The sequence below is a fragment of the Haliaeetus albicilla genome, chromosome 6, assembly GCF_947461875.1.
Source record: "Haliaeetus albicilla chromosome 6, bHalAlb1.1, whole genome shotgun sequence".
NCBI classification, from domain to species: Eukaryota; Metazoa; Chordata; class Aves; order Accipitriformes; family Accipitridae; genus Haliaeetus; species Haliaeetus albicilla.
Genome location: NC_091488.1, coordinates 42,252,691 through 42,277,665, shown reverse-complemented (window position 1 = coordinate 42,277,665; position 24,975 = coordinate 42,252,691). Strand labels below are relative to the sequence as shown.

Below are 24,975 nucleotides of genomic sequence, written 5' to 3'. Positions count from 1 at the left end.
CGGTGCTAAACTACTTTCAGGGACAGAGAAAGCCCATTACATGTCTGCTTTTATGCCAACAGGGGCTTTTAGTTCTTGTGAAGGCTCTTCTGAAAGGTGGTTGAAATCTTTATCTTCCCTGAATCCCAGCAGTTTGGGTTTCAGACAGGAAAGGCTGAAGGGTGGTTTATTACCAAAGATCCATCAGGCGGAGGGGGACAGAGGAGTGGAGCTGCTGCTGTAACCTCATGCTTCACCTCTGGCCAGATCTTACTGCAGAGCGGTTCCAGTTGTGGTTTATCACCATTTTATACTGCTCTAGTGGGAGCAATGCATGTAGCTCGGTTAACCTCACTTGTCTTTCCGAGCACTGGCTGATGGCACACAACACACACACACACACACACACGGTAGCATCACGGAGAGAAGACATGTAATAGTCTAGCATCAATGAATAATTTTGCGTGCTCTCCATACCTCTCAGTGGCTGGCCAGGACTGACCCTTTTTTCCCAGCCTAAGGAAGGAACAGTAAGTGTAAAGCCAGAGAGGGGTCGGTGTCGGGTCCATTTGAGTTCGGGGTCTCTTACTTCCCAGCTTATTGGCGGTATCATTGTTCAGTGGGCAGATCTGTTCCTTAAGGAAAAACAACATGCGCTCTGGTCCTGGCCAAAGGGAGAGGGCTTGACTGGGAGCTCAGGACAAAGGTTTTGGAGGGTCCCATTGGTTTGACCTTTATATATGTCAATAGGACGCTATTTTACGTGTGACTGTGCATATTAGAGACCTCAGCAGCAACGCTGAAAGAGAATAGGTTCTCTTCTTTGCTGCAGATTGTGCTTTGGATGTGAACTTTCATCTCAAGCCAGTGTTATCTCATCCTGAGGGTTGTACGGCAAGTGTGGATATATGAACAGTGTTCCCAGTGCAGTCGTATTTGTCAGAGTCTGCAAAGAGCCTGCAACACCATCTGTTTTAGTGAGCGGATAAGGGATTAAACTGCAGGAATCATGAGATCTGTACAATACATGAGAGCAGGCCAGACGATCACAGCACAGCTTCTTTTTTCATAAGCTAAGAATAACTTTTAACATCCTCTCATTTAGGGTTTAATGTCAACATTAACTGTTTCGCTCCTGTCTCACAAATCCCAAACTGCTCTCCGTGCCCCCGGTGCTGCTGCTTACCTTGCTGCAGATTCAAATTTGATGTAGACCCCCAGCCCCCAAGTGAAAACTTACAAAAATGAAAAAACCCAAACCAAGCCCTTCAGTCTGGTGGAGGTACAGCAGGGCCTCTCTTCTGCTACCCTGGAGGACTCTCAACTGAGCATCTTCCCAGGAGAACTTAGGTCTAGGTTGTGCTCCCAAGGCTGCGAGGTCCTGTGTAAACATCGTGCTGTGCGCGGACGCTGGGGATGCACAGGCACCCATCGGGTGGGCATGATGTCATCTCCCCTGCACGGCTGATGAGAGCCTACCTCTAGCCAAGTGTAAACTCAGAGCAGGCTACAAATCCTCATCTTTTAAACATTCCCTGGATCTGAAACCTCCTGCCAGCTGGAGCTGCTTTTAGCTGAGCAGACTGAAGTGCTGTATTTAATGAATTCATTTAGAGTCTGGTGCAAGGAAGCAGGGCTGATCCTCATCTAGTGTAAATCTAGGCTTCCCCATTTACTTTAGTGGCGCCTTGTTGACCCTTGATTTATGCCAGCTGAAGCCGCAGTTTGGCATCTCTCTGTACAGTACTGGACTTCTGGAAATTATTTAGAGCAAGCGACCTGCCAGAAGAACAGAAATAGGAATCCAGCCTCAGACCAGCCAAGGCCCACGTGAGCAGCCTTAGACCCAGCGGTGTCAGAAACTAAACTACCAGTCAGACAGCTGTACAGGAGGGAACTCTGTGGGGAAATGGTTTATCTGTGCTGCGGATTAGCTGTGCGCAGGGGAGAGGTTGCGTTTCGCAGCAGGCTCTTGGGAGAAGAGGCAGGGATGTCAGTGGATCCTGATAAGATATCCCTGGGTAAATGCTTCCAGTAGGATTAAGCAACATTGTCTTCACTAAGAAACGAAAAGGGTTTATGTTCTGTGTTCCAGCCAATTTGCGCAGCTTGTTTTGCCAGTGCCAGAAGACTGCAGGTCAGAAGGTGCAGAAGCAGTCAGAGCGGTCCCTGTGGTTATGCCTGCACTGCTGTCGGCAGTCAGGCTGGAGTTCAGGCTCCAGAGCACAGAGCCAAGTGACCCAAGCCGGTTGCCTTCAAACCGTGGGGAGGAGAAGCTTGTGCTTCAGCCAGTTCTTTCTGCCCTGGTTGCATGTCCCCGGGCAGCTCCCAATTAGAGAGAAAGAAAAGCGTGATCTCTCGCAGTAGAGCTAAGGTAGGCGTGCCTGGAGGCGGCACCTGGGTTTGCGAAGGCTGTTTAGAAGCTGTCACTGCCCCCCTCTCGCTACCCTCATGCAACCAATACACTCCAGAGATTTATAAGAGACAGGTCAGGTCTGGCGGGTTTTGGTTCCGGCTATGAAATCATTTCATTGTATGACTTTGCACAACCTACTTCTTTCCTTCTCCAATGTCTCCCCATATGCGTAGAACAGGCATCGTAATACTTCTCCACAAAGCGCAAGAGCTTAGTCCAACTGACAAAAGCTCTGCTTGATGTGCAGCATGTGCTGAGTTGCCTTGCAAGACCAAGTCCTGCAAGGGTCTCCGAGGAAGGACAGCACAAGCTATTATGATGATTAGTAGGATAGCAAGGAGATCTAGCGGTGGGAATTGTTCCTGCCCCGCTTTCTCAAGGAGTTGTACCTTCCTCCTATTCTATTTCTGACCATGAGGTTTTAAGGCAGCTCCCGGCTTTCATGCCAACAGCAGAAACTCCATCAAATATATCTTGACATTTCTTTTCTTCCACTCTTCCCCCTCTCCTCTGCTATTTATTTATTTATAAACATGTCCTCCTCTGCAAGGCATATTGTGCGTGTGGGGATAAAGGTAAGCTCAGATCAAAGCTCTTGGGAGTTCTCCCTCCCAGCAGCTTCTCTTCTCTACTTTCCCTGCAAGTCTTTTTCAGATGCCTCCCTTCGCAAGGCCTGATGGTGGACAAAAGTGGGGCATTAGGGAGGGCCAAAATTTAGCAAGGCTGCAAATAAAGGAAAGAAAGTGGAGTTGAGCATTGCCTAGCTGCCACAGCTTTGCTGTGGTTTCCACTTACAGGAGTTCTTCAACACACAAGATAAAGACAGCATGCGAGTCTGAAGTTTGCAGCACTTTGTTCTACGATTGTAAAACACCCGTGGGACAGATTTTCAAAAGTATGTCATTTTAGGCAGCAAGAGAAGTGGCTGTATTGGTGAAGGAGCTCACTGTGCCAAACGCTGTTTTGAAAATTTGGTTCTTGTGTGTTAGTTTGCGAGCTGGTAGGCCCAAAAGCAGTTTGACAAATCTGCTCTTAATTTCGATGCTAAGCACTTTGAAAAATCAAGCTTCACGTGTGACTTCTAAGTGCCTGACGACTTTACTCACAGCACATTTGGGAATACAACCATATGCCAATGGCTTTCAGAAATAAGAACACTTTGGTTCTTCGTATCAGTAGTTTTTTACCTGTCCATGGATGACTTCTAACAGGTCCAGTTTCGGAAAACCAAACCATACCTGTGCCAGTTAACTCCGGTACAGTATATAGAGGTCTAAGGTCTTGCCGAGAAATATTTAGCTGTATGTGAAGTGAAATTCGCTAAAAACACGGCTTCATCTGAAAGAAACTTGTGAGAGAAGTCGTCTTTTCCTGACATACTGCTGAACTCTGCCAGGTAGGCGGTAAAAGTAATAAGACGGGGTCATTGTAGTTTGTTCTCCCTGCAGCCCCTGTGCAGCTGCTCCCCGCACAGCTTAAACATCCTCTCGTCCTCAGCCCAGCTTTGTTTTAAATGTCTGAAACGATAGGGGCTTCCTTGCTTTCCTTGGGAGACTCTTCACAAGACTAGCACTTGTAGATGACAGGAAGTTTTTCCTCAAGTTTGAGCAGACTTAGTTCTCTTCTTTTTCTGACCTGTTACTCCTTTCTAGACCCCTATGCATCTTGCTAAATAATTCCCCTTTTCCCTTGGTGCTTTCAGCTTTCAAAGAGGTATAGCTTGTCAACATGTCCCTTTTAAGTCCTCCCTTAGTCAAGTTATACATATTTAATATTTTTAAGCTTCCCTTAGATGCTGATCCCTTTCCAGCCCTTGATGGATTTTGTTGTTGCTTGCCTCTGAATTCCCTCCAATTTCTCCGTATCGTTCTGGTAACAAGGTGCCTTGGATTGACTGCACCAGTCCAGGTGCGCTCGGTATTTGGTGGCAGTTGTTTTTGGGGTGGAATTAAAAAGAGAAGCAGCAGAATCTCTCAAAGGGAATCTGCTTCGTGGTCTCCTCTCCGAGAGCATTATTTCACAACGGTATTTCAGGACTGGCTTTAGATATGGAAATGAGAGCGTGTGTCTTGCTCAGAAGCTGTTCTCCGCTTTCAAGCGGGAGAGAGATGGAAAAGGGGAAGAGGGGTTAAGCTCCTCAAAGGCTTTGTCTACGTTAGGCTTTTTTCTTCACATTTCCCACCGTTGCTTGCACGGGTGCAGCTCAATCCACAGTGGCACTGCTGACAGCTCTGGCACAGACAGGGAAGCTAACATGTTTCGCTACACATCGTCTCTGCAATCTCTACAAGCTCTGACTCCACCAGCAGTGCTGCAGCAGCGGGAGCTGGAGAGGGAAAAGGTCAGCTGTAAATAATAACTAGAATGTTTGCACATCAAGGAGGTGTCCTTCGCTGAAATGCAGCAGCTGGGAGTGAGCAGGCAGGATGGGCCCACTTTCTCATTCATCGCGAAATACCACCCTTCACCGTCAGCTGCTGGCAGCCTGAGGAAGGGAGGACGATGACTTGGTTGAGCCACCTCTGATACTTTCATGGCATCAGAAAAGAAGGAAAGTTAAGTGTTATTTTCCCTAATGTTGCTCCCATTCCCACTCTGATCTGCCCCTCCAAAGAGTTTCAAGACGGATTTCTCCTTGGGCGCAGATCCTTCTCCCTCACCCCCCCAGGTCAAAGGCTAATGCTTCAGGTGCGATATTCTCTTTTCCGTTTTGGAGAAGAAGCAGTATGAGACGAAATGGATGTTAAGGTCAAGAAAGTAGCACATACCACGTGAGGTAGCATGCTCCTCAGGTGTTGGAAGGAACTATTTCATGTAGTGCAAAACACAGGAGACACCTGCCAGTTTCACATAGCACCTAAATCTGATATTCTTTCACAGCCTTGTACCAATTAATGGTTAACTGTCGAAATTCTCAGCCAGAAAGTATCACCAAGATGAGCATGTTAATGAGTTTAAAAAAAGAAAAAGGGGGCAAGGGGTTGAGAAATGCCTGGGGATAAGAAAGGCAGAGTACAAACTTACAAGGTGGAATGCAAGCTGTCATTCGGAGAGCAGGCCAACTTACGTTTGCTTGGGGCTAGATTAATAGGTTTTTATGGCTGGGAAGGATCATGAAATTATGTAGATGGTGATTTACATTGTCCTTTTAGGAGGCGTTCCGCCTTTCTTTGAAACGTCTGTCACTAATCATGGGAGGGTGGTCACTGGACCACGCGGCCCAGTGCTCAGACCTTGTGATACCCGTTCGCTGCTGCTACCACCGTTCCCGTTTCCTTCCCCAGATGTTCAGGTGTGGACATCTGGGCACTCAGTTCCTCCTGCCTCTGTGGAGAGGGGATGCCACTGCAGGTCTATCGGTCACGGCCAGTGCCTCGCTCACTACCCCAGCAGGCGTTGAGGCTGGTGGCCAACACCAGTCCCCGACAAGCCTTTGCCCCTAATCTGATTGCCTGTTTGGCTGTATTTTCCGGCATCAGAAACCTTCCCAGAGGTGGTACGTGGCTTCGGGCCGCCTGGCAGCCAGCTCTTCCAGACCCGTCGAAGGCTGCTGCCAGTCCTGGGGCCATGCCCCTCGTTTGCAGCAGCCCCGAGAGCGCGTGCTGATGCTGTCACGTTGCCGCATGGGATGGCACGTGCGGCACCTTGCTTTTTGGAATTGGGCCGTGGCACCACGGCGTCAATCACACGGGGTGTTTTGCAGGCTCACACGTGCCTCTGCGTGTGCGCCTGTGAGAAGGAGAGTCGGGGAACCTCCCTCTCGCCTCTCCGCCGTACAAAATACATGAGGTGATGCCCCAAAGTTCCAGTTGTAATTATTTCGATCTTAAGTTTTGTAGTCCCCTTCCCTGAGCAAACCACTGAAATCCACAAGCTGGAAAGTGCTATTTGCAGTGCCACGTCTCTCTTCAGCTGCGAGGAGCTGATTTGCAAATCTCCCCCTTGCTCTGTGACAGCCTCTGGTGAGAGCTCCTGCATTTTTAGCCTGTGACTGGGGTGGGAGGAAGGGACCCAGGACCACACAAAATGCTCTGAAGCTCCGTCTAGCATCACTGTCCCATTCCCTCTTCTGTTTGCACTGTCCTTCTTCTGCACCCGTTCTCTCCTGACCTGCCCTCACTCCTTCTTTCTCTGTTTCCCCCTCTTTCAGAGCTGCCCTTTGCATTACTAATCTGTGGCATTATCTCATTCTCCAGTAGCTGTGCCGGCTGCCTTGGTGTTTCTCGCCAGCTTTTGCCTCTCCCCCCCGCTCTTTCTCTCCCCCCGCTTGTCGCCCCATGATGTAGCATTGCCTTTCTCCATCTGCCCGATTGTCTCTCCGCTTTTTATCTGGGTGCTGGAGCTCCAGGTGCTGTCATTCTCCGCGACAGCACAGAACGTTTCAGATTGCTTCTGCGGCTGGATAATTACCAGATACAGAGTCACGTGGACTTCCCAGCCAAACCCTCCCTCTCTGCCTGTCAGAGGAGGAGATCACATCTCTGAAATGCACTTTTTCTTTTTTTTAAGAAGAAATCCAAGGGAAAAGTTTGGAAGTAGCTTTTCTGGAGTTACCGAGTGGTGACCACATGAAGGTTACCTACCAGGCACTGGGGGTTCAGGTGGAAGAAATAGGCGATTTCCAGTACTGAAGTTTGTGAAGTAAAACAAAAGGGATGGTAGTCTGTATGGGTGCCTTATTAGTGCTCCTGTTCTCCTTCTTGGTGTATCTCCCAACCGGAAAAAAGTCCTAAGGGTGCAGAAACTCATCAATAACTGTTTGGTTTCCAGTCCTTTTACAAATTTGGCATAAAAGCCAATATCCCGTTCACATAAGTGACTAATTACTATTGTCTTTCAGTGAACTTCAGTTCCTAAGTGACCGCAGGTACTTTTTAAACGTCAGCCCCTGCCTTAGCGATGGCAAAAGCCCAGAGCCCTTAGCGTAAGGGCAGTGCAGCCAAAAGGCAAATTATCTGGCGGCGTTCCCTCTTGCTATTCTCATCACCTCTGCTATTCCCTGGTTTCCCCTTTTGACGGTGCAGGACCCCCGTGGCGCTGCAGGAAGCCGCGGACAGCAGAGCGAGGCATACGCTCCTGCTTGGGCGTTTCACTAAGGCTGTGTGATCGATAGCTGATGAGCATCACCTAATCACGCTGGATCAAGACCAGAGCCAGGTTTCTGGCTGGACCAAAAAGGAACACTGTCGAGTCCTCAGCTAACTCCGAAGGCAAAGAGGGAGCGGGGGGTCTGTTTCCTCAGCAATCTCATCCTCCCGACTGATCGCAGTGCAAGACCCTGATGCAAGCTGTCAGAGCGTTTGGCATTTCTGCGAGCGTCAGCTAGAGAAGCGGTTCAGGCCCTCTGCACGCACGTGAGGAGCACGTCTCCTCTGGCAGGAGCCCTGTAACTGGAGACAAGTCGCTCCAGATACGCGCCTCGGAGTGGGCAAAGAGCCATCCAAGGGTTTCCTGACTACACTGTAAAGAAATGGAGGGTTTTTCCTAGGTCTGGTGGGATATGGGAAAACCCGGCACCGTGGTGGGTTAGCCTCAGCCTGAGTCTTTTTCTGTATTTTGAAGTTTTAACCCGTGCTGGGATGTGGCTGGGATGGAGTTAACTTTGTTCGTAGCAACTCGTATTGATACTGTTAAGAAGGTACCTCTGCTGGAATGGATGTGGACTGAAGTTGTTTATGCAGGTATACTGATCCCCAGAAGATGGGAAGAGCAATAAATCATGCCAGTGCAAGTTCTCTTATTCTGATATAGTTACATCCACCCCGGGAGAGTACTGGCATAACAATTACTATAATTTGGGGCTTGATTTCTGTTTTTTTTCCTCTGCAAACAGGAACTTATACTCTTAAATAGTCATTTTAACAGAAAGAAAACCCATGTGAGACCAGCTGTGTGTCTGCTAGTGAGAGCCTGTGCAGCTAGCTGTCTTTTTAGGCTGGTGTATTTTTGATGAATTCCCTTGGGTTTCATTTTCCATGCGTATCACATGGACTGAGAGACGAGGATGCTCACAGCACATGAGCAGTTCTGCACTGATAGTCATATTCACTGGTTGCAATTCTTTTTGCTTTCATTAAAAAGAGTTGATGGGAGAGAGAGTGAGATAGGAACATTTCTCTACAAGGCACTGGGGAGTCCTCATCTAGAAAGCTGGGTACGAATTCTGGTCACGAAAGAGGAATTCAGACTGGAGCAGGTGCTGAGAAGGGCTACTGGGATGTTTAGGGCAATGGAGAGTCTATCATACAAGAAGAAACTAGGAGAGTTTGGCTTGTTGAGCCCGGCAAAATGAAGGCTGAGAGGGAATATGATTGCTCTCTGTGAACATGCTGGAAGATAAGCACCCGGGAGAGAGAAGAGCTATTTAAGCTAAAGGATGGTGGTGGTGTGAGAGGGAATGGATATAAACCAGCCGTGAATAAATCTAGACTTAGAATTAGAAAAAAAAAGTTTCTAATCAGCAGAGCAGAAAGACTTTGAACAGCCTGCCGTACGAAGCAGGGGGAGGGTACCCCCCCCAAAATGCAGTAGGCTTAAGTAGGAATGAAGTACGTCTCTGAAAAAGATGATAAGGTACAGCTGGCCGTGCCGACGGAGGCTGGGGCTCCCTGACCTGGGAAGCCCATCCTAGCCTCGCGCTCCCAAAGTGGCAATTTACTAAAGAGGATGAGCAGAAGTGCGGGCATCCTATCAGCCCTGCACCGCCCCAACAGGAGGATGGCCCCAAATTGCCACCCGAGTGCCGAGATGCACAGGGAGCTGCAGAGAGGTGTGACGACCAAGGTCACAGCATAATATGGCTGAAAGAAAGCGTGGGCTGAACAGATGCGGCAGTTTCCCCTCCTGCCAGTTTTCCAGCGCAGGACTGGCTTTGAGCAGTAGTTTTCTAAATCCCTCCGAGGGCCTGTGTTATCATGCTGGCGGTGGTGGCTCAGGAGCTATTTATGCCGCATTTTGGGAATCCGTCCCGCTTTGGTGCAGCGTTCTCTCGCAGTGACCCATCAGGAGGGGAGCAGCAGCAGGACCAGGCTGAGGAAAGAGAGGAGCAGTGGCAGCAGGGAGGAGAAGGAGAAGTTTGAGCAACGCCTCACGCCCATGCGTATTCAAATTTGGTAAAATGAGGCTTTGGGTGCTTGGCTGAAAGGAGGTTTCAGACGCTCGCTTGATGCAGTCTCCCGCTGCCATCCACTCGGGGGGCCCGTGCCTTCGCAGAGTTGAAGATACGTTCAGCCGTAGCCGCCTCCTGCAGCATCTCCGGCTGAGGAGAGCCTGATCCGGAATAGCGGGAACCCCCCAGGGCCGACAGCTCCTATGTTACTCCTCTGGACTACGTGCTCCACCAGTGTACTCCTCTGGTGGGGACCGTACACCGGGGAAAGGGAGCTGGTTGCTGCAGCGGCAGCGCTGCGTTGTTCTTGAAATTCTGGCGGGGTCCAGCACCGCAGTGGCGTTGTGGGGTCCGGCTGGGCTCTTTCCCCGAGCACCCCGCCTGGGAGGGTCAGGGCTGGTAGGACCGTGGTCGGTCCTTAGCCCTTGCTGCCCACGTCCCTGCTGGGGCGTAGCGGAGGGGCTGGGCTCTTTTTGCCCCCTCCCCGGGTTGACCATGGCTGTGTTCGGGTCCTTGCTCGCCGCTCGGGGAAGGACTGAAGAGCACAAGAAGACTAGACGAATCAGCGCGAGCGTGATTTGCTCTTGAGCTTTCCTCACAAGGCTGCGAGCGGTATTGTGTTTAACCACCGCATTAGCTTTCCGGGATCATACTTCGCAACACAACGGAGAATTTGTCTTGCACGTTCAGAGCTGACAGCCGGGAGCTGACGTTGCTTTGTGCCGAACAAGCCGTGTTTGATCCCTCTCTCTTTTTCCCTCTTGCTATTTTGCTGCCGGGGGTAGAGGACAGCAGGGGAAGTTGTTAGCTGGATCCTGCGAGCGTGTGTGAAGTGAGAAGATTAGAGCAGGCTCATCACAGACCCAAGGGGGAGGCAGGAGATCTGATCCGGGGTGGGTTGTGGCATCCTCTGGCGAAAGGGGGCCGTGTCCCTCGGCGAGTGCGATGGGGTGGGTTTCAGGTGCTTAATTGCGTGTGCAGCAGGCCGCCGAGCTGTGGCCTGCTGCACAGAGATTGTCCTACAGAAGAGATGATCAAAGGGTTAACAGAGACAAGATGATTAAAGAGCAGCATGGGAATTATGACACAGAGCTGTCGCCACGACGTGCTTTGGAGAAGGAGGGCAGAAAATGCAGTCCGAAACCACGCTATTTATTTATTTTTCCCCCAAATGAGGTAAAAGCTGTGGCTTGCTGGTAAAACAGCACGCGGCGTTGCATTAATCCTAGCAGCTCGCCTCTTCTCACTAGCAGGGCTCTGGCAGAGAACTGTGGGATTGGGTCTGCTGTAAAAAAAATTATTTATTTGGAATTCCAACAACAGTAACCCCGCCCCCCCAACAATTATCGCGAGTTCAAGGCGACCCAATACATCATGGATAATGCTGTAAAATCCCCACCATGTTAAAGTAATCATTTAAACTGCAGCTTCACCAGGTCCTACAGGGTTTCCTTCCTGCCCCTTCATCACTGTAGGCTCTAAATATCAGCCACCCCTTCTAAACACCAAACTTACCCCTAAAAGACCCCCCCCAGGAAGGCAATAAAATACCCCCACTCCATCTCTGTAGCCCAGGGCCGTAGCTGCTGTGCTGCCTTCCCCGAGGCAGAACAAGAAGCGCTCTGGTGAGCCCCCAGCTCTCGTGCATCCTCCTCCTCCTCCTCACCCCTTGCAGGCCCCACCCTGGCTGTTGGAGCCTGTGCTAGGGTTTTCCAACCACATGTGCCCCCCCGGTCTGAAATCCAGGGACCAGGAACGGTGGTGGGCAGCCCTCCCTCCCATTCGAGGCGATGGCTCCTATTGGAGGTCCCAAAGTGTTCTCCTATGGCGAAAGCGTCACCCCCCCTCTCTCCTGTGGCACGGCTGAGCCCCGTCGTCCGCATTTGCACGTGGGGAAACTGAGGCTGAGGGAGACACGCGAGGATAGCCCAGGTTCCTTTCTCCACGTCCAGTTTCCAACCATCCTCTCCTGGCTGGTTGTTACGTGGTTGTTAGTCACTGTGTGAGAACTGGAAACGCATCCGTAGCAGCTAAAAATGGTGCCGTCACTAAAAAAAAACTCAGGTGCCAAACTTTGCTATGTTTGTTTACGCGAGGGCAAGAAGGGCTAAAGGGGCACAGCAGTAAGATTTTTTTTGTCCTTCTGTGTCTGTGGTTCGAATTGGTGCTGAAATCCTGTTCCTGGGTCCCTGCAGTGATCGTGCAGGACATGACCACCACTGCTAGCTGGTCCTCTCATTAGCAGCATCAGAGATGTCAAGAAATGACACCTGAAACCGTAAGGAAAAGCAAAATGGATGGATCGCAGATCATTTATTAGCGTTCGCTGATGCTGATGGTAATGCTTTCAATAAGCCTAATGAAAAGCGTTTGACTGTCTCTGTGAACTTGATTATTGATTATTAGTGAACGATAAGAGTCATTTGATATCTTGCTGATGCCATGCTCCTATTGCATTGCAGTTAAAGTGTCAGTTAACGTGCCATTTAATATTCTATTAGTATTGAATTAGCACTTATTACACTGTGAAAATCATCACCATAAATCCTTATTAAAGCATGATCCATACAGCTGGGTGGCGTCTCTGGCAGACTAAGAGGGTGCGTGTGTGCAGACGGACATACTGAGATGCATCATCCACATGGATGCATGTTCAGAGCGCGCCAGGACTTGGAAATTCCACATTTGTACATTGATTTTCCCTGACAGTTGGAGAGGAATAGGTATGCTGAACGGAGCAGCTCAACGCCATTTCATTTACTCTTCCTATTTTCCTCCTTTCCCTCTCCTTCTCTCTCCTCCTCGCTTTATTTTCGTAGCACCTGCCAACTTATTTCAGGGGGACTTGCAAGGTTGTCTGACCGTAGCTATTGACCACCGTCCTAGGGCTGACCTCGGGGGGTGTAGGACAGGTTATGACACACATTTTCCCTTCAGCAGAGATTTTCCTTTCAGCAGAGAGGAGGGAGGATCCCCGGGTGAGTGTCCCCTGAGGACGAGGCTTTGCTCCGACCGCGCCGCTGAGCTGTTACTGACCCGAGGGACATCTCAGGGGCGTCTTTGCTACCTCCATAATGACTGGGTGCAGGGCAGAGCCACGGGGTGCCACGCTGTATCACGTAGCACTGCAGCGTAGGTCCGGAAAGCAGCCCAGCGGGGCTGGTGCGGCGCGCTGGATCTGCTGGTGCCCAGCAGCACTGATAGGTGTGCCGAGGGATTTTCCAGAAGTGACCGAGAAACTTCAGCTCCCACTGACTTCAGCTTCTGCTGTTAATCTGCTTAGCTTCTCTCCGCCGTCCCCCTCGGGATTTTTGCAAATCCAAAATGTGCAGAGAGGGGCTTTGGAAAAGACCTAACCCCTGATTCTCGGTGCCGTTACGACTCTACGCAGAAATATGTCTGCAAGAAGCCTGGTGACCCGAAGGCAGCCGGCTCTGGAGACAGTCTGGGTGTCCCTGCAGGGCCATTGCTCCCAGCCCTGGGGCACAGAGCCCTCTCCAGGTCCTTGCTTCCAGCTCCCATTGCTGGTGGTGGCCCGGGGTGGGCAACTGAACTGGGGCACCGCCACGTCGCGGTGGTGCTGGTTTCTACGTTTAAGTGGCTGCTCGTGGATTCCCCTGCACCTTTCTTTTTTTTACAAAGAGCAGCTTTTTAAAAACAACGCAGGTCACAGCTCAGCTCACCTCAGGGAAGTGTCTGCCTGGCCGGGAGGGTGGGCTCTGGCCTGAGGAGCAAACCCTCGCTCTCCTCCCTTGGCTGGACGGTGGCAGTGCTGGCCGGGGTCTGTTGGGTTGCTCTCTAAAATAAATGTTTCTCGGATCAGACAGAGCTGCTTCCAGCTTGGCCAGCAGCGTGGCGTGCCTCCCATCCATGCCCACGCAGCCTGGCTTTCCTCCTGCCCACCAGTAACCCCAGAACAAGCCGGAGAGCATCCATGGGCGTGCAAAAGGGAGGAGGTGAGAGGTGCCGGCCATAAGGGTAGGGTCACGTCGCAAGGGACCGCAGCTGCAGCGCAGCATGAATGAAATGTATTCAAATAGAGGGACTTGGAAAACGTCTGACCCGTGCTAAGAGGCTGTATGAAAGCCTACCATCAAATATTTGTCTTATCTTGAAGCAATACTCTTTATCCTCTCTCTTTTCTCTTTCAAATACAACATATGCATGAATAGTGGTGGGGAGAGGTGCTGGGTTATTTGGATGTCAGGAGGCTGCGTGCGGAGCTCTGAGAGGTGAAGGAGCAACAGCTCTGGAGACTGAGCTTCCCTATTTATCCGCAGAGCAAACACAGTGTGAGCTGCTGCAGGGCAAAGCCTCGCAGCCTCTCTGAGCCGGGCCCTGGTGGGTACGGCTGCCAGCGTGAAAGAGGAGTTCTGTCCCCCTGTCTTCTTCAGCCCTGGACCTCTCGAATGAGACACAGCTGAGAGCGAGCAGGATGTGCCTCCTCGTTGGCATCTCCTCATCTCACCTGTGCAAGCCACCTTCTGGAGATGGGAAGTGGTACAGAGCAGGTGCCTTGGCCAAAAACGTGTTTGTCTTCGCAGCATCTTCTGTGCTCTCTGTCAAGGAGCAAAAATGCTTGTCCTGCAGTTGCAACAGGGTTAGTCCGTCCTCTGCCTTGCAACGGTTGGCAGTCAGGGCTATGGGACTTGCTGGTCCTGCTGATGCTCCTCTGCTTCCCAGCTTTAGCCATCATTCCTCCTCTCCCGTGTCACCTGGGATGTTCACAGGACGTGCTGCGTGTGTCACTGGGATGGTGGTGACACCCTCTCCTTCCCAGCCTGAAACCTGCACCTCCCTGCGGGCAGATGTGCATCAGCCGGGCGGGGGGGGGGGGGTGTTAGGAAGGTGGTGGTTGAGGAGTGAACCCCTCTTCCCACAAAGCCATTTTTTGTCAGAGGGACGGAGAGGGAAGATACACTATGGCTCCCTCCCCTTGTGCTGCTGAAGCTGAGGGATGCAGCAGCTGTACCCTGAGCTGACAAAGCTGGAACCCTGAGCCTTTGCCCTCCAGGCTGGCAGGGGGCTGGGAATGTAAATCTTTTGTATACTGAACTTTTGAAGGTGAGGGAGAAGCACGGGAAGAACTCCTTCAGACCTTTCCCATTGGCAGGGTTAGAAGGGATTTGGTGACCAGGATCTCTTGTGGCCTTCCAAAGTCATTTTTGGTGCAGGTGTAGGCCACAGACAAAAGGAATAGAGAACAGGATGCACGGCCGCCCCAAATCCTATGGTTTCATGAACCAAAGGTTCCTGAAACCCTTCAAAAAAATCATTGTGAAATACATGGCCATGGGGCAGCAATGGTGAGGAGATGCTGCGGTTCACTGGCAAGGTGGGAGCGTGCTACGGAGTTTCTGAGCAAAGTAGTAAAGGGAAGGGACAAAATGGAGATGATGGAGAGGCTTGTTAATCTTCCCCTCACCTTTCTCATCCTCTGCAGGTGTTATGTAGAAGACAGAAGCTCCAAGGTGGCCTGGTTAAACCGTTCCGGCATCATTTTTGCTGGAGAAGACAAGTGGTCCCTGGACCCTCGAGTAGAGCTGGAGAAGAGAAACCCCCTGGAGTACAGCCTGCGGATCCAGAAAGTGGATGTCTACGATGAGGGGTCCTATACGTGTTCAGTGCAGACACAGCATCACCCCAAGACTTCCCAGGTTTACTTGATTGTGCAAGGTAAGCAACATGCCTGAGAAGAGAGTAAAGAGCAAAAGACACAGTGGGTGGAGGGATCTATATCTTTCTTAGAGAAACCCCGGTGTCCGTAGCCTGTGTATCGCTTACATTTACAAAAGCAGCCAGCAGGATCGTCCCCTTCCGCTGCAGCGCAGCGTGGCTTTACTCTGCCGTCAGTCTGTCCTTTCAAAAGCGGTGACAGAGCAGGGGACACCAATGATGCCAAGACATATTCTAGTATAATGCAGACCTGGCTCCTGGCTCTAGTTGTTCTGGCGCTGAGGGGAAAGCATTTGTTTATAATGACACTTGTCAGAACATCGTGCTTGCCTCATCTCTTCCCAGACAGTCCTTTGGTTTCTTCGCCTCCTCCTTCCTCAGATTTCCTTTCTTTTTTCTTGTGTCAACAAGCTACTGTGCTGTGGTTTTTGGCCTTCCATTGTCAACTCTTTGCAAGGCTGGGGAATTAATTTTCCTGGGTGTTTTTCTGTGCTGGGTCATCGGTTTGCAGGGTGTGCTGTCACTAGGCATGTGTGAAACCTGGTACCTGAGATAGCTGCCGCGTACCTTATGTTGCCCTCTCCTTTTTTAGCTACCCTCCTCCTGTGTGCGTTATAGGGAACTGGAAACTTGGCGATCTGAACCGGCGTCATCCTATCTGTCTGCCCGCATTTGTGGTATAACAGAGAGTAAACACATTAAGGAGTTCACCAATTACTGGTAAGGGCATTATGGAATTTACTTGTTCCATCCTGTCCAGACCAGAATACCAAATGAGCAAGTGTACTCAGTTTTGTTTTGTTTTGCTTTTAATCTTCATGCCATTCTGTCTATCTGCCTATTTATCTAAAATATTTATAGAGCAGCTTAGATAGATAGGTACGTATGAATGTGTTCGATACATATTACAGATATGTTCAGCTTCTACATTATCATTCAGGCAGGAGTTTGTTATTTCTCCTGGTTTGTCTAGTAACCCAAAAGGCTGCGGATTTTATTTCCCCCAGCAAGTGTTTGAATCGTTCTGGATATAAATGCATGCCTGAAGGGACTCTTCCTCTTGCTGGTATTACTTGGCAAACTGGGGGCTAACGAACGCACCGCGTGTTTATTTGCGAGGTGAAGTCCAGACCTACGGTCAGAGGTGATGGTTTATAGGTGAGAGCAGTGAGACAGAAGGCTCCTGGTTTGTCTTCTCGTGCAAAATCCTCCCCGAGCAGCACACGCCAACCCGCACAGCAGCTCTCCCGGCTTGTCTGAGTCTTCGCTGGAGCGCGCCCGGCGTGAAATGCACTCGCCAGCCCTGGAGATGTCCCCTGCCTCGTCGCTCGCTATAGCGGCGCATAGCTAACCGGCTGTAGGTGGTTTATTGCTGGTAAAAGCTCACAGCATACAATTTCCATTTACCTGTCAAGAAAAATATAGGTACGAATGAATTTTAGAGCCACGCACATGTATTATTAATTTTATTTGTGCCTATTAGATACGGGCCTAAGCAGCGAAATTGAGTTCTCTAGCTTAGCTTTCACCTAAATGTGCAGGTGTCCAGATCTGAACTACTGCCACCTTTCTGAGGATGAGAAAATTCAGGTTTTGGCACACCTAAACTCTGCACGCTTGTAAACAACGTATCTGTGGATAATCCTTGTTCTAAATGCCTGCCACAGATTTGGGAAAAGACCCATTGTGATATCGTGCTTACTTTTAAAGCCCCGGGTCCTGTAGTCCTGTAATTAGGTGAAACTCATAGCTTTGATTTTTCTAAAATTAAATTTCATCTGGTAAAAAAAACCCAAGCAAAATATAAATGAAAAATCCTTTACAGTTTAGAATAGTTTGACTCATTCATCATTTTAAATCATATTTTTATTAGTTTAAAACTAATAAATAATTAATTTGAAATACTCTTAACTAATAAAACTAATTTATTAGAAGATAGTACACGTTAGAAAATAATCCCTTTCCTCTCCGAGTATCATTTTCTCATATTGATTATTATTATTCTCAGATTTGCAGGTTGTCTGCCTGAAAAATAGTCTGCCGCTAGTACAAATGAAAGGAGTTTGCATAGCGAGTCATGCTAAGATTTTTTGGTTTTATTTATTTAATGTAGTTTATTTACTTCTCTTGCTTTTGTGTTCATAAGCTTAAAAATATCGGCTATGCAAAGCTCCGGGCGTCCCAAATGTAAAAATAAATAAAGAAAAGAAAAATACAGCTCCTGAAAAATTAAGTAACAGGGCGGTCAACTGATCTGCACGGTAATCTGGCAGGAAGATTTCTGGACTGACGGTCAGTGATTCCCTTCGCACGAGCCCAGGGAAACCGAAACAAGCCAGGGTCGGAGACTCCTGCTAGCTTGGTTCAACTCCCTCATCCTGTATAGCCACTGTGAAAACCCAGCCCCTCTTACCCCCAGAAACAAATGGGATAGCTATATCAGAGGCTAACAGACAGGTAGGCAGATACTGGAGTGGTGCTGGAGCCCTAATAACTAGAGAAGACCGCTTCTGTGTCCACAGTGCCGCCTGAAATAGATGGGCTTTGGTGTATCCGAAGGATTCACTGTGTTTCGATCACTGCAGGCTAATGGAGTTGCATTCTAGGAGCAGGTCCTTTCCTCCCTTGAGAAAATCACCTTTCCCTGGGGTGAGCTCTGCTGGCCAGAGCTGCAGGAGCGTATCGCAGAAAGAGGGACATCCCCTCTCCGATGTGTGTGCCCATGTCCTTTAGTATTTCCAAGGGAAGAGCCAATTCTGCCTTGTCAGCCAGCGCCAGTCTCTGCATAGACAGCCTGCTCGGTCTGCTCCTTTTCTTCTCTTAAGTTTGTACGTGCGCTGATGGGATTGCTCTCAGGTCTAAAAAGGGGGTAATGAAACGACACTTAAGAAAAAAAATCACAACTTGATAGACAGCTACAAGTAGAAAAAGCCCTCTTCCTAAGTCTTTCCTCCTTTTCAAACTTAAAGCCAACTCTGCTGGTAGGTAGAAGTAGGCATTCACTGTCAAAAGATTCATTCGTATAACCCTGGGCATCTCTTCTGTCTTTCTGCCCCGGGTGGGCAGCGCTGCTTGCAGGGTGGGTTGGAGCGGGGGCAGCTGTCTCTGCCCAGCTCAGCTGTTCCCAGATGCTGGTACTGCGCTCTCTGCACTGGGGTGACCCCACGAAGAGACCGCTCTGAACCGCCACCACACTCAAAGCATTTTGTGCTGCTTCAGCTGGGGTGTCATGCCTGCTAGCGCATCTTTCTGTTTACTACCCCAGATATTTCTGTTGGTATCTGATCAGAGGAGCAAAGAGCTGGCAGGACCCACAAGAGGTGGTCTGGTCCTTCTCCCTGCAGTGAGACAAGATCAGCTATACGGCGGCTGCCCTTAACACGTGTTTTTTGAAGACACCCTGTGCCCGCGTAGCCAGTGCGTGGCCATTATTTCACTCTCCTTGCACTCAGAAAGCTTTTATGAATATATGATCCAAATTGATTTTGCTGCCAATTATTTCTGGTCCTTCCAAGACACATGGTGGTAATTTCTCCTCCTCTTCCTCAAAACTACCTTTTATCTGCTAGAAGCCCATTAATGCCTGTGTCTCAGACGTCTCTAGCCCAGCTTAACAGGCTCACTGCTTCTCGCAGGTCATGTTTTCCAACTCTTATGTCATACGTATTTCACTGCCGTCTGATTTGTCTACGTGTTTCCTTAAGTGTACTGTCCAAAACCAAAGCAAGAGTTCCAGTTCAGGATTCAGTCGTGCAGATAAAAGTACCAGCCGTGTTTTGCATATCACGCTTCACTTACCTAACCCCAGAATGAGATGAGATTTACCTTTTTTTTAATAAGAGCGCCTCATTGCTTTCGCTTATTCAGTCTCTCCGCTGCTTTCTAACCCTCTGTTACTGGGCTGCAGCACAGTCTGCAGCTCATCCCCTACCTGTATTTGAGCTTTAATTGTTTTTCCCCCCTTCCTGAGCGTAGCGCTTTGTGCTCGCTGTTGTTGGATGCCATCTGGTTGGTTTCTCCACGGAGATCGCTTCTTCAGTTTACTTACGATCCTGGTCTCCAAAGCGCTTGCAACTGCCCCCAACTTGGTGTCATCGACAAAAGTCAGGTGCCTTTTTTCTGTTCCATCATGAAGGTGTTAATTAAAGTGTTGAAGAGATCAGGGCACAAAAGCCGACTGTGGCAGCAACCCACTAAAACCTCCATCCCTGGTGGATAGCGATCTGTTGATTGCCGCTCTTCGAAGCATCCTGATGGTGATTTAACATCCGCCATATTCTCTTAGCTTGTTCAAGAGACCGTCGGGCCTTCTGAAGTCAAGATATATCACATCATCACTCATACTGCTCCTGCATTATCTGTGATGCTCGATATCTTACAAAAAAAGGGAATGAGGCTGGCATGACTTGATGTGTGCTTGCCAAAAGTACATTGCTTATTTTTTCCTTTACTGTATTATTATCCTCTAGGTGCTTATAAATGGGACATTTAATTGTTTGTTCCAGTATGTTGAGTGAGTTGTTCCAGGAGAATGAGTCGTAACGGGGATGCGGTGGTTGCCCCTTTCCCAGCATTACCTTTGGTTCTCGTTCTTGTAGAGCTAAATCCTCAAGCCCTCTTCAGGCATTGCATAGCAGTGGAGAAATCCCTGTAGTCCTTACTTGTCTCATCAGGGTCACAGGCACAAAGGCATAGAGATCTTAGCAGGCATGGGGTTTAAAAGTTTCTGCAATAAAGACTTAGGCCTGTCCAAGTCAGGCTAAAGGAATAACTTTCAACTAGGAGCAAGCAGATGGTTGCTGTATTTGCTGTCCAGAGCCTTTACAGCAAGGCATCGCTGTGATGGTTGGGAACTTTTCAGTGAAACGAAAACATTTCACCGGTTTTGGCTTTGATTAAAATTTAATGAGGAAGGTTTTACAGGTCTGAGGTGCTTTTTTTGGTCAAAATTGGGAAGGGAAAAAGATGTAGCGTTGCCACAGCCTATCTAAAAGCTAGAGCATTCAGCTGAGGTATGGAGAACTCACGTTCACATTTTTTCTCAGAGCCCGGGGCTCCTGCAGGCTTACTAACATTTCTTGCAATTCCCACTTATTGGCTGTTCAAAGAATGTGGGCTCTCCCTTGTTTTAATGTTTATTTCATGAAAAAAAGATCAAAAGGGCTTTGTCATTTTGGCAAAACAAAAACAAATTTGGAAACGTCAGCAGCAAATTTTCACAAAGAGGAGTTCTTGTTTACTGCCCAGCCCTAATCACAAACTCAAAGTCAAAAGTATAGCAGCTAAAGGCCAAATCCTACAGTTTTCTTTCAAACTGATAGGCATTAGTGTGTGAAAAGAACCACGGGGCGTAGCCTTTCTCCATTATGCACAGCCTTTGTAAAGCTCCTTGCTTGCAAAGATACAGACTGACCATTAGTTGTTTCAAAGGGGTATAAGGATGTATTTGTTGTTGCTGGGATTTAACCATAAAAAATTTATTACTAACTCTACGTGGTAGATTAGCTGTGCCCCCTCTGAGGCCACTCCCCTGAAATTCAAGGACTTTGTGCAGGTGAAAGCACTGCAGAGAGAAATCCTTTACCCAGAAAGGCAGCTGGAGCCAGCCAGGCTTCTTTCCCTGCGTAAGCACCGCTCTGCCAGCGAGCCCCTCGGTAAGAGCTGGGTCGAGGGCTGGGGATGGAGGGTGTTGTCCACCGTCCGCTCAGCCCTTGCCCTCATTGCTGGGGACAACGATAGGGAAAGATGCTGCTTTAGGCTTTGGGACTGTGAGAAGGGTTTCTGAGCAGAACTGGAACAAGGCACGTGAGCATGTTTTAGAGGAGCCTGAAGTCGGATATCAGGTGGAGGTAACTTCTGCTTCTCACCAGCCTGGGACCTGAGGCAACGAGCCAGAGTGGCATCATCCAACCAAATGTAGATGTTACTGCAGGAGTGGGTCACCTTGGACTTCCTTTGACGTTACTGAGGAGAAGCAGGCTCTTCTCAGACACAGCCCAGCTCATCCTAAAGTAGCCGTCCAAAATTCATCAGACGAATTGACCAGTGGACTTGTCAGTGTCCCTCTGCTGGCTGCAGAGGGGAGCCCAGGGTGAGCACTCCATATGGTGCCACGCATCCTTTTAGTCTTTCCAGACCCCTTTCTGTCATTCTCCGCCGGAGTTTACTCCCTGCCAGAATATGGGCTTGGTGGCTGTCAGTGCTTGCGGCGGGTTGCTGGGAGGCCAGAGCCGGGCTGCTGTTGAGCTCAGCGGAGCTGTGGTGGGATCCTGCCTTTCCCTGGCATGCCTGGCCTTCCCACCTCTTCGGCCAGCACTGGAAGCAGAGCGGTTTGAAGAGAGCTGAAGCTATTTTTCCTTTGCTAGCCAGACAATAAGGATGTTGGAGTCAGATGCTGTTCTCCGAGAGATGTTTGCTTCCCTGCTTTGTGGGCGCAGAGCCCAGAATTCGGAGGGATCTTTCTGAGCACTAACGCTGTAGTGTTTTCAATTCCAGGGAGTCTGCAGTAGGTAAGAATGAGCACAGACCACTTTGTCTTTTTCAGGACATAGCCCCAGTGGGAAAATGACAGCGAATTTGGCATGCTGTTGCAAAGAATAATGAGATAACATGGGAGTATGAATTTTCTGGGAGGAAGAAAAAAGATCATTTTACTGGGAGCGGTGGGGGAGAAGAAGAAAAGATTGGAGGAAGGAGATAAATTCAGATTACTATGGGGACTGGGAGAGACAGGACCAGTGTGCTCAGAAGGAAGTGACAGCGGATCAGTTTGATGGGGAAAATAAGCTGAGAGAGCAGAGAGTCATCTTGGGGAATTGCAGCACGGTAGATCTTGCTGCCCCCCTTCCACTGTTACCATGGACCGTAATTTCCTACCAGCAAAATAATTCCAGAATTTCAGGCACACAGTAGTATTGGTGGCAATCTTTCTAGGTTTTCTGTGCTGGTTTGTTTTGCCCAAACTCATAAATTGCAGAAAACTGCAGCTGGTGTTTCATAGGTTACCAAGGAACTTCCTGCCGCTCCCCATCCAGTATTTTTATGGCCTCCCCATAGTGTCCTGATGCCTCTCAACTTCTGTTTTCCTATCTCCAGGCATGGCTGGAATGTTACTATGCAGCATAGGGTTTGGCTCTGTTATATAGGCTGGATCTCAGCACTTCTTAGCGCATAAATCAGGAGGTTTTTCTGGAAATATTTTGGTGCTTGCTTTGCAGGTGCAGGCAGGAGACAAAAACAGAATACTTCAAAAAATGTTTACTCATTTCGGAGAAAGAAGTATTGCATAAAATACATGGAATGCTTTCCTATGGCTGGGAGGAAGGATCTTGATATGATAATCCAGCTCCTTAGTGATATAAATCAGCTTAGCTTGAGTGGTCTCTTTAGAGCAGTATCAGCTGATTTTGTGTTATTTTGTCTGATCAGCTGATTCTAGATTCAGACCAGTGCTGTGAAAGATTTTGCCTTGTTATTTCTCGGCCTGATTGTCTCCGTCTGCTGTCCCAAGTCTTAGCCTGGACTGTAAGACAGTGGAGTGGGGACAATATTTTGCTCTCAACTCCAACCACAGCAAGAACCTTAGTCCCACCACTGAGTCTGCTAACTCTTGAGAAAGTGCAAAGAACCGTTAACTGTAAAGCCAAGTGTGTTCCTGCTCCCACTGCTGAAAAAGCAGTGGCCGTGGTAGCACAACAGAGTTGCCTTGACCTGTTGCGAGCCTTGAAATTTGACCGAATTTGCCCACAACAGGGTATAGCCCCTTGGACATCCTAAGTCATAGGTGCCCATTGCTTGCTCCCTCCATGATGGCCAGCATCTTGTCAGTAGTGAGCAAACAATTTATTTGCCACATCCTCTTAAGATCTTTTTGCAGGAAAAAAGTGCTAGTATAACCAGGAATAAATATCTCATTCATTTTACATAGCAGGCCTGTAACTGCTTAGTAGCTTGAAAAAGAGCAAAAATGTGTTTTAAAAAAATTTCTCAAAGAGGTCTGATCTGAAGCTTTGGATTTCTAACCCAAAATAATGAGGAAAGATATATAGCTAGTCTCCACTAGAAACGTAAAGGATCAGCTTCTCTTTTTACTTGCGATACAGATAAAAGCTAAGGTTAATCACGCTCCACATTTCTCTGTCTCAGATCAACCTTTTCCATAGCTTTACTGCCAGGTTGAGGTTTGTTCAGTTGAGCTTTTATTATATCCGAACCCTAGAGATACTGGGAGTAGCTTGGCTTCCTAAGGAAACAAAGTGTGTATGGGTTTATTTGTGTGGTCATGCTGTTTGCCTGCTCTTGGCGGTCCTCCACTCAGCTCGCTCCAGCAGCCCTCATACCTGCCGTGCCCTTGCCCCAGTAGAGCTCCTGCCCCTCAAATTCCCGCTGGGGGACCCCCAGTCTCCTCCTGCATCCCTCACCCGTGGGGTGCATAAAGGCTGTGTGGGTGCAGGGTGGTTTGGAGCCAAGCACATGCCAGCTGCCGGGTGCCACCCTGACTAAAACTGGTCAAGAGCTTTGAAGGTTTTCCGAGGTATGAGGCATCAGGACCTAGGACACGTAGCTGCGGTAAGCCAGGCCTTGCTAATTCCAGCATTCGTGGAACAGTGTGTTCCTTTTGTCTGTTTTTCTTGTTTCACTGGTGCCAGTGGAGTCGATACTGCAAATCTGCCATGCTCAAAACTCCATATGGGATGAAATTCCAGATTCCTGGGGTCCACCAGCTCATGTTCTGTGTTTTTGGCTGCTGTGTTACTGTCTACACTCATCGCAGCTTTGTGTTAGTGGATGAGAACCTGGATCAAAATCTTGATTCCACTGAAATTAAAGGGAATTTTGCTTCATTGGAGCCAAGATTTCATCTGAAATTGGAATTGGCTAGAAACAGATTGTAAAATCAACCTAAATTGAGCCAGCAGTTCAAAAACAACATCAAGACTTGTAGAAAAAAGCAAATTTATTTCCTACTTTAAGAGCTTTCCATTTCACTATTTAATATGAATTAATTACAGAAAGGAGGAAATTGGCATTTCGGGGCAGGGAACAGGGAGGTAGTACGTCACTTTCAAGTCACTTTTCATTTCAAGTCACTTTTAAAAGTCGCTTGAGGATTTGAAGAGCAAGGAAAGCAGGTAGGCATGGTGTCTGTGCTGTGCCTTCATACCGCATCCTTATGTCTGCATGGTGCGTATTGAGCCCAGCCGACCGGTGGTAACCGTGTGCTCCCACCATTTGTCTCTATCCAGTTGCTGGCCCTCATCACTCCTGAACGGATGCGTAGTCTGTCTTTTTGGTGTGTATGCATGCTACGTCTTGTGGGATAAGCCTCCGGCTGCTTTCCGCAAGAACAATGAATGATAAATTGCATTAAGTAATAGGTTTTCAGGGTTTGGATTTTGATGTTTTTTTCAGAGCTCCAGCTCTTCTTTTTATCTTTAGAAACATTGGAATTGCTACCCGAGTAGCAGCTCCGTACTCACCAGAAAGTGAAGAAACATTCTGAGAAAATAATGACTTAATATCACATTTCCTGCATAGCTGCTAAAATGTCAGTAGTCAGTTGCTTGGGAAAAAAACCCTCCAAAATAACAGAATAGCAGCTTGGTTTAATAAAGCCTGAGATGTGATAGTTAAGGGGAAAAAATAACTTGCCAAATGTGCACACAACAAAATAGACAAAAAAGAAACAGATACTTAGACATATGGCTTCCATTTACGGAGTATTCAGACAGGGAGCACTTTCTCAAAATCCAACCACAGCTTTTGAAAATGTCTTTTAAAAAAACCAAGTATTAGG

The 24,975-nt window shown here is 48.7% G+C and overlaps 1 protein-coding gene across 3 annotated transcripts in view; it reads left to right on the top strand.

The window, feature by feature from the left end:
• The window catches only part of LSAMP (limbic system associated membrane protein), a 1,014,682-nt gene that overhangs the window by 830,230 nt on the left and 159,477 nt on the right, over positions 1–24,975 (top strand). For all 3 annotated transcript variants that reach the window (XM_069785806.1, XM_069785805.1, XM_069785807.1), the window contains one exon: positions 14,947–15,179. In XM_069785806.1, the coding sequence (XP_069641907.1) occupies positions 14,947–15,179 (233 nt within the window). The remainder of the gene's footprint in view (positions 1–14,946; positions 15,180–24,975) is intronic.